Below are 21552 nucleotides of genomic sequence, written 5' to 3'. Positions count from 1 at the left end.
GGAATCGAATCAGCCCCACGAGAGATCCAATCACCGAGGCACTGAAGTCCATGCTCCCTGCTGACCGATGGATAAGGTACAACCCAAACACCCTAACCTTGTGTGATGGGTTAGCTTGGAAAGGAATGAAGTTGTACACCCCTGCCAGCCTGAGATTGAAAGTATTACAGCGCAACCACGACTGCAAGTTGGCTCATCATTTTGGGTTTCTGAAGACCCTTCACCTAGTGAAGAGGCAATTTTGGTGGCCAAAAATGAAGGCAGATGCAGAGGACTATGTAAAAAGCTGTTTCACATGCACTGCCATGAAAGCAAGACCAAGAAAGCCACCTGGTTTGCTCCAACTTTGACTGACCCCAGCTGACCCTGGGAAGAGATCACAATGGATTTCATAGTTGAACTTACAGAGAGCGACCGTAATACTGTTATTTGGATAGTGCTTGACTTATTCTCTAAGAAAGTACATCTCTTTCAAACAGATCATTAGGGCCAAGATGTACATCAACATCATCACATTCCTTAGTAGCATTTTTGACTACCTTAACAATGTGCCTCTTTTCTCTGCTAACAGTAGCACCAGACAGACATCTCACCTCTATCAAAACTTCCACATCCTTTCCTAAATTAACATCTCTTACAATTGACTCACCAACCAGAAGGTGACTTCTCTTTTTAGATACCTTGCTCACCTTACATGACTGAATTGCAATACTTGATTCACAGCTTCCCTTATCCAAAACAACTTCTTCCTCATGGACCACAATCTCCTGCTCAGTTGAGTCATCATTATCATCACAAACAGAGGAACCTGCTACCTTAGTTTCCCTATTAAATTCAGCGATGGTACTGTATCTATTATGCAGGGACACACCAAAAACTTTGTGTTTATGGTTTACAGCTCTCACTCTGCCAGATCCCAAAGTTGCCTTACTGCCCTTTTCCTGTAGGCTCATGATAGAGGGGGCTGATAGCGGGGCAGTTCAATAAAACAGACTGACTACGTTGGACACTGTCAGGACCAGCCTCTCCCTCCTCTTCAAAATATAAGTATGAACTCTTGAAAACTTTGTATTTTAAAAGGGAAGGAGATTTTCCAGGGCTTCCATCACAAGGTGGTTTATGTACCACTTCAATCGATTATCCGCCAGTGGTTCCTCAGTCAGTTCTTCCTGATCGGAAAGGGCTTCCAGTTCCATTTTCCACCTAGGTTTACAGCTACCATGGGTGAAGATTATTCCCTTGGCTCTCCCATCCCAGCTATCCCTTTTCCCCACACTGATAGACCACCGAGGCTTCGTGGAACTTTTGAAGAGAGCTTCGATGTCTTCAATGGGACATATGGAGCCAGTACTGGGCTGGGTAGTTGTCGAGGTTTCTCCCCAGCACTTGGCCTCCCCTTGCTCACTGCTTTGTTCAGACATCATTGCAAGGTCTCCTCGATAGAGTAAACTTTGGGGGGGGGGGATTTCTCTTCAGGTTGACCACTATTGTAGATCCTGCTTTATGTAAGGACCAGCCTCTCCCCCCTCTTCAAAATATAAGTATGGACTCTTGAAAACTTTGTATTTCAAAAGGAATCTTTTTATTGAAGAGGAGTAAAGCAGGTCAAAATTCAAAGCAGGATCTGAGGCCCCTCAGGCCATGCTACCATGATGAAAGAGTTAGAAACCCCTCCTAACGGTCCAATGTGGATTCCACCAATCCGCAGGTGTGAAGATGTTATTTTACCAGCCCTTCTGGGAAAGCAGATAAAGGAAGGTTCCCAGGCTATCTTCCGACATTGTAATCCACATAGTGCCTTCTCCCGCAAGACGTGAGAATTTTCCAGGCATCTGGGGTGCCAGGCAATGGTTGTAAATCATGTAAAAGTTTATACAAAAGACAATGTAAGAAATAGGCTATTTAGTATACATAGAGAGGCAAAGAATTAAATGTATCAAATCAAATCCCCCTCCTTTCTTCCACTGAAGAATGGCAGATACACAGATCTGACAGACACCTAATTTCAGACTGGAGAGCATAGACTACAGATTCTAGACAAGCAACCGCTCCATGTACACTAGTAATCTGTTTATAAATAGGACAGTATCCAAATTACCATGAAAGACAGCTGTAAAAGAAGTGTTGTTCTGAATTAAGCCAGACATTCTAAAATAAAATTGCAATCACAGAAGCACTTAACAAAGATAAACTACTGCTGTTTTCAAACTACTGGTGTTTTCTAATCAGGTCATTTGCCCTCATAATGAGCAATTTAACAGAGTCACTACAAATAGATATTTTTTTGCAGCTTTCCTGTTTTAGATTTTGAATTATATGATTCATGCGCCTAATGGTACAGCCTTGGTTCACTGGACTTTGTTTCAGTCCTCCTCAACTCATAGTGAGCAGCCCTTCCAGCAATCTCTGGTGCTATGCAAATGCAATGCAAATACAACCAGTGATTCAGTCCCAGGTGCTTTCCCTGGTCCACTTGACTTCATCTCAGTCCTGCTATTTTAAGGCTATATCTGTAGCCATGATGATTTGTTTTGAATATTGTATCCATCTTTTGTATCAACTATTGTACATATTTTTGTTATTTATTAATTTTGTGTATTCTCTCTTCATCTTCATAAAAAAAAACCAAATTGGAGAACACAGGCATTCATTCAACATCTCTTCCAGCTTGATAGAAAAACATTGATAAGAACCTGTTAAGTACTATTTTATATTGTCATTTTTCAAACTGATAATAGAGAACCTTCAGAAAAATCACATGGATGGAAGGAAAGTGCCATCTGTTTTTGCTCACAGTGCTCAGTGGCATACCTGGTCTCTGCAAAAGCTTCAGAGTTCTGCATGCTAAACACTGCAGAGGTATTTGGACTCCAAGACATCCAGAGGAAGAATATTTCTCCACCTCATAGAATCATGGGGCTGGACAGGATCTTGGAGGTGAGCACTCTTCCCCACAAACATTTTTCTAGCTGTATGGCATCAGTTTTTACCTACCATGGTAAGAGAGAGCTCTGAAGATTGTGGGTTACTTTTGTGATGACCCATAGTCTCTCAAAATAACCCAAAACCCAAAACATATATTAAAGTCCTGTAAAGCCTTCAACTTAACTTCACTGTTTTATTAGGCACAGTTTAAAGTCACAAAAGTAAATAATGAGGCAAACAAAAAACCAAAACAAACCGCATTGATGAGAGTTCCGAAGCAAGCCAAGATAACTAATTATAAACTCCTGGAAAATAACCGAGAAAAGTCCATGGGAAGAACACCAGCAAAGATAAGCCTCTTTCAAAGTAAACACCAATTGACTTCAGCAATTCTAACTGTGCAGTTGCAAACTTATATACATAGCTCCCACCTGCAAGCCACAAGGAGGATCATGGAAATCTCCTCTTGAGTAGACCTCACTTTTCCCTGATCCTCTCCTCCCTGAGTGACCTAGGATGGATAGGGGATGGGCCTGGATCCTCTTCTGACTGCTCAGCCAGCCTCTGCCCTTCCCCAGCCTCCTCCACCACCTCTGGAGCCACACTCCCTCTCCCTGTTGGCTGTTCCTCCTCTTCCTCAGAGTCAGACTCCACCAGGGACATGACACTTTCCCCCCCTGCAGGGCCCCCTCCCCTGGGACCAGGAGGACGAGGACGTTGAGGAAAGCGAGCGTGAAAGTCCTGGACCAAACGAGGAACAAGAACTTCAGTGGCATCGACCCGGGTGAACTCCTCTGGTCCATAATCTTTCCATGCCACCAAATACTGAAATCGGCCCCGCAACTGGCGTGAATCTCAGATGCTATCCACTTCATATTCCTCCTCTCCCAGAGGGGCTACTGTGGCTGGCTGTGATGGAGCCGGTCTATGTGGACTGTCGGGCGAGCCACGGACTAACAGGGAACAATGGAAAAGAGCATGGTCCGTGGCAGGGAGGGACGATAAGCCACAGGATTGATCACCGCCTCGACCAGAAAAGGTCCCAAGTAATGGTGATCAAGCTTTCTTGATGGTCACGTCGTTGGTAAATATCGAGTAGAGAGCCAAACCTGATCGCCGACCACTAAAGGTGGAATATTGGTCGGTCTGCAAACCGTTTAGTCTTCGTTGGGTTTCTCTAGTTGATCGCGGACCATGTGGTACACGGCTTTTAACTCCTGCAAAAATGTATCCACTGCCGGAACTGGGGAATCAGACAGGGCTAAAGGGAAAAGTCGTGGATGAAACCCATAGTTAGCAAAGAAAGGGGACACATGGGTAGATGCATGTTGAGCATTGTTATAAGTGAACTCCACCACTGGCAGCACCTCCACCCAATTGTCTTGTTGAGTATTGCTGAAACAGCGGAGGGACTGCTCCAAAATAGCATTCACTCTCTCTGTCCCCCCATCAGTTTCAGGGTGAAGAGCAGACGACAGACACGCCTGAACCTGCAGTTTCTCGAGTAGGGTCTGCCAGAAGCGTGCCGTAAATTGTACCCCCCGATCTGATACCATGTGGTCTGGTAACCCATGCAACTGGAAAACATGGGAGATAAACAATTGAGCCGTTATCTTGGCCGATGGAAGACCCGCACATGGAATAAAGTGGGCCATTTTAGTCAACATATCCACCACCACCAAAATGGTTGTGGCACCATTCAATGGTGGTAACTCAATGATGAAATCCAATGAAACTGCCCCCCACAGTCGTTCTGGCATGGGCAAGGGCTGCAACAGACCAGGGGGCGCACCAGGAGCATACTTGGCTTGGCGACAGATCCCACAGGACGCCACATATCCCGACACATCATGTTTAAGTCTCGGCCACCAAAATGTCCTAGAGATGAGGTGCAGTGTTTTGAACACCCCAAAGTGTCCTGTCGCTGGACTATCATGACATTGACATAGGATAAGGCCACGAAGAGGACCTCCAGGCACATAAATGCGATCATGGAACCACAACAGGTCCCCAATATACGCCCAAGGAGTCTCTTGTCTCCCATTCTCATCCAATTCTCGACATCGAGCTGTCACAAATGGGTCCTGCCACTGCGCTTCCTGAATCCTCACTCGAAGATCCACAGGTTCCTCGGTGGCTGCAAACCGCTTCAATGGAATCACCGTCTGGGGCAAGATTTTATCCTCCCTTCGGGTATACTATGGCTTCCGAGATAGTGCGTCGGCACGTTGATTCCCTCCATTTGGAACATAGGTCACCTGGAAATCAAACTGAGTAAAGCATAAGGACCATCTCACCTGACGCTGGTTCAATGTCCGAGCTGTACGTAGGTGTTCCAAATTGCAATGATCCGTCTGAACCTCGATTTGGTGACGAGCCCCCTCCAGGTGGTGCCACCATGTCTCAAAAGCGACCTTAACCGCCAATAGCTCCTTGTCCCAAATCATATAGTTGTGCTCTGGAGCCGACAACTTCCGGGAATAATAAGCGCATGGGAACATGGTGTCTGTGGGAACATAGGCCTGGAGGAGCACTGCACCAACAGCCACATCAGAAGCATCTGTTTCCACCACAAATGGCTGGCCTGGATCAGGGTGTTTGAGGATAGGCTCAGAAGTAAAGGCGACTTTCAATGCCTCGAAAGCTGCCTGCTCCTCAGCACCCCAATGGAACTTCTCCCCCTTCTTGAGCAGATTAGAAAGGGGAGCAGTCAAGGCAGCAAAGCAGGGAATAAATGTGCGGCACTAGTTCACAAACCCCAACAGTTGTTGCACATCCTTAACCCACTGTGGAGGTTCCCACTCCTGCAACGATTGAATTTTTTCTGGGTGCATTTCCACCCCAGCAGGTGAGATACGATGTCCCAAGAAGGCAATCATGGTTTGTGCAAACTGACACTTCTCACGTTTAGCAAACAGGTGGTTGGTTATCATACAAACGTAGCACTAGCCGCACATGCTGCCAATGTTCCTGCAGGAAGTCTCAGTAAATCAAAATGTCATCTGAATAAATGACCATGAATTGATCCAACAAATCATGGAAAACATCGTGCATGAAATGCATGAACACAGCTGGGGCATTGGTTAATCCAAAAGGCATCACGGTGTACTCAAAATGCCCATACCTCATCCGGAAAGCTGTTTTCCAACCCTCCCCTGCACGAATGCGAACTAGATTGTAGGCCCCACGCAAATCCAACTTCGTAAAGATCTTAGCTTGATGAAGCCGCTCAATCAGTTCAGGGATGAGGGGAAGCGGGTACCAATTCCTCACTGTGATTGCATTCAACTTGCAGTAATCACAACACAAACGTAGCTCCCCTGATTTCCTTTTCACAAAAAGCACCGGTGCAGCCAATGGGGAGGTAGAAGGCTGGATAAACCCTTTCCGGAGGTTCTTGTCAATAAAATCCGGCAATGCGTCCAACTCTGGCTCCAACAGGGAATATATCCGACCCACCGGCAATTTTGCACTGGGCAACAAGTCGATTGGACAGTCATATGCCCAATGCGGAGGCAACTGATCCACCTCCTTCTCCCCAAACACATCAGCAAAGTCCATCAACTCCATAGGTAGATCCAGGTCCACAGGCATAGCCACACTCCCTGCACAGGAGCACAAGCAATGGTTGGCACACTTCCTATCAAGGAACTGCATAGCTCCAGATGACCAGACAATCTGTGGATCATGGGCCTGTAGCCACTCCAAACCCAGCACCACCAGAAAATGAGGCACTGTGGCAATGTAAAACACAGTTTCCTCCACATGCTGCCCAATACTCATGCAAAGGGGGTTGGTTGCAGCAACCACAGGTCCCAAATGAAGGGGCCGACCATCAATCGTCTCCACCATTACTGGTGGGGATACCTGTTGCTGAGGAATGAACCACTGCTTGACAAAATGAGCAACCATGAAAATTGGCTGTGGCTCCTGAGTCAACCAAAGCTGGGATCTCCACCACTCCCACACTAGGCACGAACACACTTGCTGGCAGCACAAGATGCTTCACCAATAGCGACTGTGGTGGAGATGTTGAAGATGTCAAAGGTGATGAGGGTGGCAAGGTTGGTGAAGATGGTGGGCCTATGGACTTTACACCCTGACCTGCAGACCCCCGTAGGCCAAGCAATGCTCGTTTTCCACCACCGCAGGTGTCACTGCTGTGGATATCTTAATAGGACACTTGGCTGCAAAATGGCCTCGATTGCCACAATAGATAATAAACCATTACAACAATGTCTCTCCTTTTCTACTTGAGTCAGGCGAGGGCGGCCAGCCCCCAACTGCATGGGTTCCTCCAAAGGCACTTCCACCAAGGGTGCCGTCTTGCTGGAAACAGATACGGTCTCTGTCCATCGTCGCACCCATTGCTGCTGAAGTCTAACATTGATATGAAGACACAGATGCATGAGCTCTTGAAGGGTGCAAGGGCATTCAGTGCGTGCCAACTCATCCAGGAGCTCCAACGACAAACCCTCCTGGAACTGGTCTAATAGTGCTGCCTCATTCCATTGTACATCCTGAGCAACCGCCCAAAAACTAGCAATATAATCCATGAGTGAGCCACGCCCCTGCTTCAGCTCTCTCAAACGTCTGTTTGCTGTTTGGCTTTGAACAGGGTCCTCAGACATAGCCTGAAACTGACGGCAAAACTCGGCGTAATTGTCCAACACCTGGTTGGGCTGGGTTAGCAGAGGCGTCACCCAGCGTGCTGCAGAGCCTGACAACAACCCCACCTTATGGAAGAGGGGAGGAGCTGGCACCGTGACGATACGGTTTGCAATCAAGCTCTGAGATTGCAGCCGATATCTTCGCTCCTGGCCAGTCAAAACGGACCTAAACCGTCCCGTAGGGGACACCACAAAGTCCCTAGATGACCCAGGAGAAGTCCCTTTTGCTGGCAGCGGAGAGGCAGCCCCCAAGCTGCTGAAGTCGGGGCAGCTCCGGAAAGGAAGAGGCTGAAAGAGAAAGTGTGTCGGCTGGGTGAGAAACTTTTTTTTTTCAATTTTTTGAGGCTTGAAAGGACACTTTGATTGCTAGAAGAAATCTGTGTGATTTTTGACAAAACTGATCAAGCGGCGTTTTTTTAAGGGAGACGTCAAAGCAAGGCTTTATTTTTTTTTATTTCTTTTTCGCTACCGGACTTCATTGTTATTTACTAGATAACCGGACTGTTTTTTTTATATATATATTTCCTACTCTCCCTTTGGATTTCTTAATTTTTTTTTTCCTTAAGCTAGAGACTCTCTTTGGTTATTTTTTTTTCTTTGTGCATATATGTATATACTTTTTGCGTTTTTTTTACTTTAATTATGCTGTTTTGAGAGGAGGGGGGAAAGTGAGAACTAAGAAACTTTGTAACACTGCCAACTAGAGGCTTGAAAACATTCTACTTGAAGTGGAGAGAGATGTGAAAGACTTCTTCTCAAGGACATTCCTTGATAAGATAGAGGGAAGAGCGCAGTAGAATATTATTACAGGTGCTCTTCTGGATTTCTATCAACAATTAAATATTTATGGTTTGGCTTTGAAGCTTGTGGGAAAGGGAAGAGAGTCATAATAAGAGCCTTGGACAACTAAGCAGAGTGCAGTGTGTTGTTTCTCTTTTCTCTTTCTAATCTTTTTTTAGTTTCGCTATCCCCCCCACTAGCATTATTGTATATTTTTATTCTAGTAAGGTCTTTATTTTTACTTTTTATTTTCAAGGGGAAGCCTTAGAATTTTTCATTTTTATTTTATTTTGATTTTTTTTCTTTCTTCATTGGGATTTTTGCTTTTTTTTATTTATGCTCTTGGACTATTTTGGTCTCCTTTTTTTTTTCCTTCCAATTGAGATTTTTTGGCTGGATTAAGGTGTGAAGAACCTGAAGAAATCTTTTTTTTTTCTTCTTTGCTTTGGTCTTGTTTATTATTATTATTATTGGGTCTTCTTCTTTTTTTATTTTTTATTGTGGACTATTTTATAATTGGACTAGGGTCAGGAAGAACCTGAAGAATTTTTTTTCTCTTTTCTTTTCTCTTCTTTCTCCTTTATTATTGGGCTTTTTATTATTGGACTTTTCCATTTTGGATTATAATTGGCTACTTTCCTAATTGGATTAAAATTTGAAAGAACTTGAAGATTTTGAACCATCTAAAATGAGTAGGAAACTTATACCTTCGGGTGCCTTTGTGTCTACTTCTGCCTCCCCACCATCTGGACAACGTTCAATTCAGGTAATGTTAAAGCAAGACAAAGAACAAGAAAAAGTAACTTACAGATGATTATGCAAGGAATCCAAGACCTTAAGATAAAAACAGACACCATTGAACAAAGAACAGGGAGGACTGAGGAAAAAGTGGAAAATATCCAACAGATGATGGCAAGTATGATGAGAGACTCCAAAAAGTTGAAGAAGAGGGTAAACGAAGAGAGGAGAAGATTGGAAATATTGATAGCAGACTTACAGTGGTTGAAGAAGAAAAAAGTGGGATGCTGAAGTGGGAGATGGAGAGGTCAGAATTTTATCTTAGATTCCAAAATATAGAGGAAGAAAAAGGGCAAGATTTGGCTGCGATAATGATAGAAATCTTGGCGGACGCTTTGGAAATAACAGAGGAAAAGATGATGGATGGAGTAGATGAGATATACCGAGTCTTTACAAGATATGCGATGAGAAATAATTTACCCAGAGAAGTCCATATTAGATTTACTAAAAAATCTATCAAGACACAAATTTTACAAGCGGCAAGAGAGAAGACGTTGAAATATAAAGGCAAAGAAATCTTGGTCTTAAAACAAATACCCAGAAGAGTGAGAGAGATGAGAAGAGAATATCGATTTCTGACCAAAATGTTATTGAAAAAGGAGGTGAATTAAAGATGGCTGATCCCAGAAGGATTGATGTTTACATGGCAGGAACAGAGACACAGAATTGATTCAATTGAGAAAGCAGAACTTTTTTACGCAGAATTTTTTGGAAGGAGAGAAGAAGAGGCAGAAAAAGAGATTTCATTAATTGAATTCCAAGAGGAACAAATGGAGATTGAAAAAGAAGAAGGCGCAGTAGGTGGACAGGTGGATATTAAAGATCAACGTGAACCAAGATCTACGAGAGCGGCTAAACCTAAATATAAAATATAACCATGGAAGAGAAAAAACTGATTACAATGAATATAAATGGACTGAATTCAGCTGCTAAGAGAAGGAAGACCTTTCATAAACTAGGGAAATTAAAATTTGATATAATTTGTTTACAAGAAGTACACATTAAAAAGCAAACATGAACAATTGTTAGTACAACCAAAACTAGGGAAATTGTTTACTTCTTTGACACAATGTAAGAAAAGAGGAGTGGTTTTATATATCAAAGAGGCCACCCCAGCAAAATTGATTTACGCTGATGAAGATGGGAGAATATTAATGGTGGAAGTAACGGACAATAATATAAAGATACTTTTGACTGCAATTTATGCTCCGAATGATAAACAGGAAGAATTCTACAAAAAATTACATATGAAAATGGCCGGACTGGACTACGCTAATATAATTATGATGGGAGATTTTAATGGAATTGTGGACAACAAACTGGACTATATAGCAACAACAGCAAAGCACAATAGAAAGACTCTTCCTAAATCTTTTTTTAAAATGACAGATGAACTAATTTTAAAAGATATATGGAGAGAAAGAAATGCTAAACTTAAGCAATATACTTTCTATTCAAATAGACATTTATCATGGTCCAGATTAGATATGATTTGGATTTCAACAGAATTAATATCTAGCGTTCAAGAAGTAAACATTGAAACAAGAACTTGGGCTGACCATAATCCATTGACAATTAAATGGAAGGGACAAAAAAAAAGATTGAGATGGACGTTAAATAATACTATTCTAAAGGAGAAAGATTTTATACAATGGATGGAGAAAGAATTGGCCTTTTTTTTTTTAAAGAAAATAGAAAAGAAGATACTTCAATACAGAATGTTTGGGATACAATGAAGGCATATGCTAGAGGTTTGATAATAGACTACACAAGAAAAAAGAATATTAGGAAAAGGCAAGCCATTAAAGCCTTGGAGGATGAGTATAAAAGACTTGAAAAAGAACTACAGAAAATGCCACAGAAAAAAGATATCAAATTGAAACTGGACATAACTAAACATAAAATGGACTTAATAGAGAAAGAAGAACTGGCACAGAAAATCAGGAATGCTAAACAGAATTATTTTGAAGATGCAAATAAGCCAGGTAGATGGCTAGCATATAAGCTGAGAAAGGAGAAAGAGTCGAGGAAAATATCACAGCTAATAGATGACCAAGGTCAAGTTTGTTATGGCAGCAAAGAGAAAAAAGAAATTATTCGAGATTTTTATGGACAACTATATAAGAAAGAGAATATTGATGAGGAGAAAGTTAAACAATACTTGCAGAATGCAAACTTACCTAAGATATCCAAAGAGACTGAAGAAATGTTAGAAAGTAATATAACAATGATGAAACTAAGTCAAGCACTTAAGAAACAAAATAATGGGACAGCACCAGGTCCAGATGGGTTCCCTGCAGAATTTTATAAAACATTACAAGAGTCACTGAGTATTCTACTGTTAGAAGTTATGAATGAAGCTATGTCAAAGAAGATGATACCTGAAACATGGTCAGAAGCCTATATTACACTTATTCCAAAAGAGGAGGCTGATCCACTGCAAATTAAGAATTATAGACCGATTTCTCTATTAAATGCAGACTATAAAATCTTTGCCTCGATATTAGCAGAAAGACTCAAAAAATATTTGAATCATTTTATTCATCCAGACCAAAATGGATTTTTGCCAAAGAGGCAAATTAGAGACAATATGAGAGTAATCCTGGACACTTTGGAACATTACGAGAGCATCCTGAAAAGCAAATGGCTCTGATATTCTTAGATGCCCAAAAGGCATTTAATAATGTGAATTGGAGATTTATGTTACTCTTATTGGAACAGATGGGTTTTGCTAGAAGATTTATTCAAGCAATAGAAGCAATTTACCATGAACAAACAGCTAAGGTAATGATGGAGGGAGAATTTACAGACTCTATTAATATAAGAAAAGGCACAAGACAAGGATGTCCCCTTTCTCCTTTGCTATTTGTATTGACTCTGGAAGCGTTGAATAGAAACATTAGAGAAGACAAAACTATAAAAGGAATGAAAATTAAAAAGGAAGAATTTAAATTACAAGCCTTCGCGGATGACTTAGTCTTTATTTTGGAAGACCCTGTAGAAACGGCTTCGAAGCTATTGGAAAAGATCGAGACATATGGTGAAGTGGCCGGTTTGAAAATAAATAAAGATAAAACAAAGATTTTGTCAAAGAATATGCTATTAAGACAAAGAGAAGAATTGGCAGATTTGTTGAAAATTCAAGTTACGAATAAGGTTAAGTATTTGGGGATATATTTGACATCAAGATGTAGTACATTAAAAGAGAACAATTATATTAAACTTAAACAACAGATAGCTTTAGACTTGAAGAAATGGGAAAATCTACAACTCTCATTAATAGGGAGGATTTCAACAATTAAGATGAATATTTTACCCAGAATCTTATTTTTGTTTCAAACAATACCAATTAGGCTCGGGAAAGACTATTTTGAGGATTTAAATAAAATTGTGTTGAAGTATATATGGCAAGGCAAGAAAACGAGGATAAAGCTAAAACTCCTGCAAGATGCTAGAATTAGAGGAGGTTTTGGCCTGCCTAATTGGGAGCTGTACTACCAAGCTGCAAATTTGATGTGGGTCAAGGAATGGATAACATTAAGGAAGACTAGATTGTTGACATTAGAAGGTCATGATCTGTTGTTGGGTTGGCATGCTTTTCTATGGTACAAGGGAACTAAGACACAGGGCTATTTTCAAAGACATTATATACGGGAGTCTTTGTGGTTAAATTGGGAGAAGATAAAAAAACAATGTTATTTGAAAATTCCAGTTTGGTTATCGACGATAGAAGCATTTTCTTATCCTATAATCTACAAGAAGGAACAAACAGTTAGATATGGGGAATTATTAGATGAAAAGGGTGAACTTAAATCGATACAAAATCTAGAGGAACAAGGTATAAAGATGAATTGGTTTTCATATGTGCAAATACACTCAAGGTATGATGAGGATTCCAAAACAGAGGGATTTTATGATAAACAGACTGATTTAGATAAGATCTTGATGGGTACTGATGAAAAGGTGATTAAAAAATTATATGGTTATTTATTGGAAATTAAGCTAGAGGAAGAAGATGATTGCTTGGGGGAGGAATTTTGGATATGGGATTGATTTAGAGAAATGGCAGAAACTATGGTTGCAAAATTATAAAATGACAATGTCTACAGCTTATAAAGAAAATTTGTATAAGATGTTTTACAGGTGGCATTTTCCCCCGACAAGGATAGCAAGAATGTTTAAGAATAAATCTGAAAAATGTTGGAAATGTCATCAGATACCTGGCTCATATTACCATATGTGGTGGACTTGTGAGGACGCTAGAAAATACTGGACTAAAATCCGCATGTGGTTGGAAAAAATGACAAAGAAACATATAGATTTGAAACCGGAGTTTTTTTTATTGGGAATTCTACCAGATGTATACAGTAAAGATTTGAAATATCTGATTGTAAATGTATTAACTGCGGCTAGAATTGTATTTGCTAAAAATTGGAAAAATGAGAAAATTCCATCGCAGGAAGAAATTATTAAGAAAATATTGGAATGTGCTGAGATGAGTAGATTGACATTTGAAATCAGAGAGCAAGAAGATAAACAATTTTATAAAATTTGGGACCTTTTCTATCAATGGTTAGATGATGAAATATGACAATAGAATACTTAGAATTTTAGATAATAAGGAATATTTTTGTTTTTTCTTTTTCTTTTGTTATTAGATACTATATCTATAAAGTGTTTTTTTTTAGGATAGAATTGGCATGATTATATGATTTGTTATAGAATAAATTACTTAAATTATAGTTATCTCATAAAGTATGAATGAATAAAAGTATAGTCAAATGACTTTTCTTAACAATGATATGAAGATATATAAGTTAGGATTGAAAATAAGAGTTATTATGTAACATAATCGTAATTGAGACTACGAAATGGATGCACAAAACTGATGAACCAACCGACACACTGTTTGTATGGAAATATGGAAGAGAGCTGATGATTTTATGTTTTGTGTGTTTTTGTTTGTTTGTTAAAAAAACCAATAAAACTGTTTTCAAAAAACAAACAAACCCCACCTTATCCTGGTCAGTGGGAAAGTCCTCAGGCCGAAGGCTCATGTAAAGCTGGCACTGCCCAAAAATGCTGGAAATTGGGCCAGGGAACCATCAAATTTATCTGGCACTGCCACAGGGCATTTTCGGCAGGGCCAGGCAGCTTGCATTTGTGCCACCCGTGCAGTCAAAAGAGCCACTTGCTGGATTAACTGGGCAATCTCTGCTCTGAGCTGATCCATGGTCACGCAAAAGTAAGTTGAAGGGGTGGCTGAAGTCAAAATGTGATGACCCGTAGTCTCTCAAAATAACCCCAAACCCAAAACACATATTAAAGGCCGGTAAAACCTTCAACTTATCTTCATTGTTTTATTAGGCACAGTTTAAAGTCACAAAAGTAAATAATGAGGCAACAGAAAACCAATACAAACCGCATTGATGAGAGTTCCAAAGCAAGCCAAGATAACTAATTATAAACTCAGGAAAATAACCGAGAAAAGTCCATGGGAAGAACGCCAGCAAAGATAAGCCTCTTTCAAGGTAAACACTAATTGACAACAATTCAAAACTGTGCAGTTGCAAACTTATATACATAGCTCCCACCTGCAAGCCACAAGGAGGATCATGGAAATCTCCTCTTGAGTAGACCTCACTTTTCCCTGATCCTCTCCTCCCTGCGTGACCTAGGATGGATAGGGGATGGGCCTGGATCCTCCTCTGACTGCTCAGCTTACCTCTGCCCTTCCCCAGCCTCCTCCACCACCTCTGGAGCCACACTCCCTCTCCCTGTTGGCTGTTCCTCCTCTTCCTCAGAGTCAGACTCCACCAGGGGCATGACAACTTTATCCCTTCAATAAAGCATGAAATTCTGATTTGGTGCAATTGTTATTTGTCCTGCAAAACCATGTCTTTCTTTCTTTGCAACTGAATAAAATAAGTGAATATATTTTCCTGGGTTTGATACTCTGCTCTGTGGATATACAATCTTCCAATGTATGGATTACCATTAGCATGACTGGAGTGCAAAACTCCATATATTTATTGTGTGGCAGCAAAGAGAAACAAGGAAATATCTGTAACTGGGAATTTGCAACCTAGTTTCTCATGCCAACTTAACTGGACTCTGTCCTTTCTCTCAATGCAGGGTGGGATTGTACCGGTTCTCACCTATTCACTAGAACCTGTTGTTAACTTTGTAAGCAGTTTGGAGAATCAGTTGTTGGAAGACATCTCCTTTCGTTTTTTTCAACATTACAGGGCTAATCCTGTAAGGAAGGCAGGAAGGAAACATTCTGGTGTTGTTGCTTACACAAACTGCCTCTCTGTTAACCCTTATTACATTCTTGATAGTAGTACTCTTAGACTTCCTGTCTCTGGAGCTTCTGGGGCTTGACTGTCTTAAAGGGGAAGAGTTGTTTTAAGCTTTTTACACTGCTGTTGGGAGGAAATACTCCCTTGGACAATCAGCACTTTGAAGAAATAATTGAATAACAAAGCAGAGCTGCCAGAAAGAAACTTTAATGACAAGGAACCAAGATGAGTGACATTCAACAAGGCTTCTTGGCTAGCTAGAAAGATTGACATTCAAACGTGAGTTACATACCGTTTCTGAGTTTTGGTCTAAACTAGTGCTTAGTGATGTTTAATCCTGGTTTATTGATTGGATAATTTTCCCTATTCAACTTTGTTCGGACGGAAAAAGGTTAATCTCTGTTCCTGAAAAGAAACTCTGTTGAGAAATCTGGCTAGTTCCTGTGTCTATTTGTTCTGGTAATTGATTTAACAAGCAACAGCTACTGTTGTGATTTAATTATTTGTATTGTGTTTGAAGTTTTTCCTGCCTCATTGTTTCTTTCTTTATTTGGGAAGGGGGTCTTCCTTCACTGCTTTAGTGGTTCCTGGCATTGTCCTTTTGGAGTGTACTTCCAAGAGGCAGAATGCAAGTTTAGCACTGACTTTTTTTACTGCCTTTCTGGGGGGCATGTGCTCTTTCCTTAAATCTGGATGAGGTGAGTGAGACCAGCTGGTTTCTTTAAGTGGTGCAAATGGATGTAAGGATTGCTTCTCCTGGGTGTACTTTTTCTGGAGAGCTTAAATGACCTTTCTGCTAAAGGATTTCACTTTATGAGCAAGAGTTGGCAGCTGATAGTTATCATTGCATTTTAACTATTTTAATTCCTCAAGGTGCTCTGGCACTCTGCCTGATTTGTAACTCTGGCTTGCAGGTATTTCTAATCTAATGATTGGTATTTAGGGCAAGCAAAGAAGTATTTTGTATTTTTGTACAGGTAATCCTTGATTTACAACAGTTCACTTAGTGACCATTCAAAGTTACAATGACACTGAAAAAAGTGACTTATGACCATTTTTCACACCTATAACCATTGCAGCATTCCCAGTCACGAGGCGAGAAGCACCCCTGCACTACTCAATGTGAGTGATGTTGAGTTGGCCACACCCAGCCAGTCACATGACCACCAAGCCACACCCACCAACTAGGCCACGCCCACAGGACAGGTTGTTTTAAAAAAATTGAATCCCACCCGTCTCAACATACTAGTCCTCTTTCGTCTTACTCCCATCACCTGAATCTCTTAGCATGCCATCCTGTCAACAGGGAGCGCCTCGCTTTCCCACGCCTATTGGCCACTCGTTGTCCTTCTCTGAAGCGCATCCCCTTCCTTATCCCCGCCGACCAGTAGAGGGCGCGTCTGCTCCCTGCTCGTCCAGCCTAGCTGTGCTCAAAAGGCACGGCTTCCGGCCGCTCCTTTTCTGACGCCTTCCTTCGTCGCCTTCGGGCTTTGACTACAGCCGCCGCCGCGAAGCGGGCCTGGGATGCCAAGATGGCGGCGGCGGTAGTATCGGTTTTCCCTGGTGTGCGGCTCCTGACTATCGGCGATGCCAACGGGGAAATCCAGCGGCACCAAGAACAGCAGGCGCTGCGTCTCGAGGCTCGCACCGGGCCTGACGCCGCTGGCCTCGCTTTGTATAGCCGTGAGTGGCGAAATGGGACTCAGTTGGCGGGCATGCTCGCCGACAAGCGGGCCGGTGGGGGCCTAGTCGCGTGGAAAGGGAAGGTTGGATGACTGAAAGAAAATGAATGAATGAATGAATGAGTCGTAGGAGGGACAACTGGTGAGGAGATGCGGAGGAACAGCCAGCTACTTCTTGGAGCTGCTTCTCGTCATCGCTTCTGCTTGAGATCGCGAGAGAGAGCGGTCTGTCGCCCCAGTGTTTAAAGGCCAAAGGTTTCTGAATATGTGCGAAGAGTAATTCATATCTATACTACTACATGGTAGCTTATAGGAAGGAGACCAAGTTTCATCCATGAGCACATCAGGGAAAATAGGTGGGGGTCGCGGCATATTCCGGAGTTTTTTGAATTTCCGTGCTAACGAGCCATAGCTTCCCTTGGAGAACAGTCCATTTAATTTCGTTTGCAGGCAAATAAAGAATACCCCATGGCTTTTTATGTTTCAGCCAAGTAAATGCTCCGTGACTGTTGCCCCAAACTTCTAATAATATTGCACCAGTCTGACAAATTCTGTAATGCCAGGATTAATCTGAAGTATTTTAAACTAACCTGTCAAAAGTTAATTGCCATCCCATATATTCCCAAAAGTCACAATAATTAAAGACTAGTAAGCCATTCACTTAAAGGCCTATATATTGTGATACCACAACAGGGAAAAGTAAATTAGAAAAAATAGGTTTGTAGGTAATTAAAAAAATAGATTATGCTTTAATGGGATTGGGATTGGAAAAGTGCATTTTAGAACTGTTTACATTGGCAAATTGAGAGGAAAATTTACAAACTTGTAGGTTGAAAAGTTGTTTTTCTGAATGCTCTTTTTTGAACATCACATTGTAAAAAATATTTGTAGGTACAGGAGGAGTACATGTAAAAAACCTTAATTTATACTGAGCGTAAAACAGCTTTTTAAGAACACAGCATTAATAACTCCTGAAACTGTTTCATAAATCTCATAATAACCATTCTGAATTATGATATTTGCCCTCATTCATTATGAACTACCTTTTAGTATTTCTCCCTCTAATCCTTGAGACAATTTGGCTAGTATTACACTTTTTTGTAATAATAAGTATTGTTACATTTTTATCCCTTCAGTGGGATCTGACTTGGATCTGTATGTTGATATAATTGAGCATCAAATGGCTACATTGAGTGTGCATCCTATAGTTGGTCGCCTTCAATATTGGTGTCTTTTACAAACAGGTATTTTGCAATCAATGAATATCATTGCTGTTCAGTATGATGAATCAACAACTAGTTTCACAGACTAACGCGTATACTTACATTTGTGGTTTTTGCTTGATAATGTGTTTAGACACTTCATAGTGTTTAATTGGTTATAGTGGATGCAAATGTGAATACTGCAGTGTATATAGTGTTCTGCACTGTGACTCAGTTACTGTAATTCAATCAGAATCATACCATAACTTGAACATATTAGGTGGGTTCAAAATACTTTGTATACTGATTTCTGTATTGTTTGACAATTTTTGATATTATAACATGATAAGTGGAGACTTGTATACAAAGTATTTAATTATTTAGTAAATCTGAACTGAGTAATTAGAATGACAGAAATTTTAAATACTATAGTAATTCTGTTGAACTCTCTCTCTCTCTCTTGTATGCAAGCAATTATTTTTACACTTCCTCACATGAATGCAGAAAGTATATCTATAGGTCTGGGATAGTGAGGAGGCCACTTTTTCAAACTGGGTGACTTGGTCTAATGAGTGAATGAGGATATAATGGGGAAACTTTAATCTACATTTGGTCTGTTCAGTGCTGGTGTGAGATAGCAGCATTGTCTATTCACTAACTGCCTTCAGCTTTTGGAGCAAGTGAGAAAACATCTAAAGTCATTAAGTGGCAATTTTACCAGGGATAAAGTAAGAAATGACTAAACTAGCATGTAAAGTGGATCCTTGTAGTTGGATTAAGCATGCCCCTGCTAGGATAATTTGTGGACTCCAAATTGTAGATAAGATGGATGACTTTTTAAAAGTTCTGGACTTTTTTGTATGTTAGGTGGACTTTGAAATCTTCCTTCATGAGATTGTCCAAAGGGAATTGATTTTTTTTTGTATGTGTAGAGTTTCTGAACATAATTAGGGATTACTTCTTTGAGAGACTACTCAAACTATTAGAAGAAACATACAATACTGTAATTCCCATGAGGAAATCCAGAATTGAGCTAAAGTTGATCACTTATATAAATTCATTTTTTTGTAGAGTGGATGCTAGCTAAATTAACTATGAGCAGAATAGCTAAGTTCTCCTTTTCTTGGGAGCATTCTAAACCTCTTCCCATATTTTGAAAGCAGATAAAGTTTTGTTTAGAACAGTGTCTAAAGCACCATAATCTGATTCTGAACCACTTTGGGATCCATTGAACCACCTCTAGAATGGCATAACCTACAAGAAAGTTTGACAGTCCAATGGAAACAGAACCATTCTACATTCCATTCCATTGTAATCATCCCTAGAGCTGAAGATTTTGAGTTCAGCTATTATATGTTATTGTAATTGAAATCAAGGGTAGAGTAACTCTGACCCTCCAGATATCACTTAGCTACAACACCCAGCTATCTTAAACAGCTTAGACAGTTGTGAGTTGTAGGTCAACAATTCTTGAAGGCTTACATATTTTTTTATCCCTGACCTAATTATGATTATTCTGCAAACTGCAGAACATTATGCATATTTGAAATATTTGAAACTTGCCAGAGTCAGTTAGTCTTAGTGTTATGTGAACTTTTCCTTCCAACTTTTTTTTTAGTTGTTCACACTGCCAAATTGAATTTAACTGCTGTTATCAACAGAGCATATCAATCATTGTGGAAATTGTGCTACGTTTTGGCTGGAGGTTTTTTAAAAAGAGACTAGACAGACACTTATTTGAAATAGTATAGGTTCTTCTGCTTGGGCAAGGACACCTCCAAGGTCCCTTCCAGCTCTAGTTTATTCTAAGATTTTTTTCCCATAATATAGCTGCTACAACATCAAGCCACTTTATGAACCAGTGTTGCATTTCAAGCAGTTTCAATTGCCAACAATTAGTTGAACCATCTGTTTCTTCTTGGAAACATGAAAAGTCCAAGGATTTCTATTGATATTAATGTAAAGTTTGTTAATTGTTTTAAAATTTAGATACCAGATTTTATTCTGTAGAAATTTAGTACAAGATATTCCATTTCATGGGAATTTCATGGAATATCTGTATTTTTTAATATTTTGGTATCCTTTTATAAATAGTTACTCTAGGTTTTTTTTGTGTGTATTAGTAGAGCTGTGCAGAGCAACAAAATCTTCTCTCAAGAAAATCCTGTGTTTTCTGATTTTGTGGGATGGGATTGTTGCCAAAGCAACCCTTCAAATTTATCATTGAATCTTATTAGAATATGATCAAACGCCATCCAAATATTTCAGTGAAAGCATTATTATACTATGTTTTTGTTTGGAATCTCAGTAATGTTAATGTAGCATGATCAGAATGCTCAGAGTAGCTCCATTGTTGCTAATTTAGGAGGAGCAGTTTCATACTCCTAGATCTTACATTTTGCAGTTTCAGTGAAGCCACTGCAGCTTTTGGACTCCAACATCCTTCAACTTATTAAATATGTCAAATGTGCTAATTTCAAATTTGACTCCAAAGCCCAATTTCAAATCACAAAGCTTGCTATTTGTTAACCAAGAAGAAAGTTACAGTATGTGGTTTTTTAAAATCTAAACAATAAACCCTTTAATGAAAATTCAAGCTTTCTAAGTGAAAAATGAGAGGAAGAATTTCTACAGATAAGCTTCTGGAGTAATCCATTAGATTTTTGAAAATACGTTTCAGAAATATAGAGAGGAATATCATATATAACGTAAATTTTCCATGGAAATCATTTTACGTTGTTAATTTTATCTCAGAATTTGAGCCAAGATATTTCAGTCTTTCATATTTTTATGAACAATAATCTGAAGCCTATCTTTAAATATTCTCAGTTCAAAATAAGCTGTTATTTATGAGTCCCCTTGAAATAATTACTTCTTAGTAACATTTAAGGATATCAGTTCAGGTTAGAGACAATTAGTATCATATTAAGAAAAAGGCAATTAATTTTGTAATGGCAGATGTGAATTTAGCAGTGAATACTATCTGGAAACAGTGCTATAATAAATCCTTGATTAATATTTGTGTGTGTGTGTCCACTATTTCTGAATGCCTGTTATATCCCCAAAGTATGTCATTTGCAGCAATGTAAGTTTTTGAATGCAGTTCATTATTTTGGGAGGGATGCTGTTGTCTGTGGCATTTGAAGTTTGTTACATAGGGATCTGTTAAATCAAGGGCCATTGTATTTTATAT

At 40.1% G+C, this 21552-nt stretch overlaps 2 protein-coding genes across 7 annotated transcripts in view; one reads left to right on the top strand and one right to left on the bottom strand.

Moving 5' to 3' along the window:
• Positions 1 to 21552, bottom strand: part of YIPF2 (Yip1 domain family member 2) — a 453467-nt gene that overhangs the window by 337018 nt on the left and 94897 nt on the right. The window lies entirely within an intron of this gene.
• Positions 16972 to 21552, top strand: part of CARM1 (coactivator associated arginine methyltransferase 1) — an 85735-nt gene continuing 81154 nt past the window's right edge. For all 6 annotated transcript variants that reach the window (XM_087926076.1, XM_087926073.1, XM_087926074.1 and 3 more), the window contains exon 1: positions 16972 to 17158. In XM_087926076.1, the coding sequence (XP_087782202.1) occupies positions 17008 to 17158 (151 nt within the window). In that variant the 5' untranslated portion in view covers positions 16972 to 17007. The remainder of the gene's footprint in view (positions 17159 to 21552) is intronic.

The sequence above is a fragment of the Pseudonaja textilis genome, chromosome 2 (assembly GCF_049901715.1).
Source record: "Pseudonaja textilis isolate UNSWEBS1 chromosome 2, rPseTex1.2, whole genome shotgun sequence".
Classification (NCBI taxonomy): Eukaryota; Metazoa; Chordata; class Lepidosauria; order Squamata; family Elapidae; genus Pseudonaja; species Pseudonaja textilis.
This window is presented reverse-complemented; position numbering and strand designations above follow the sequence as displayed.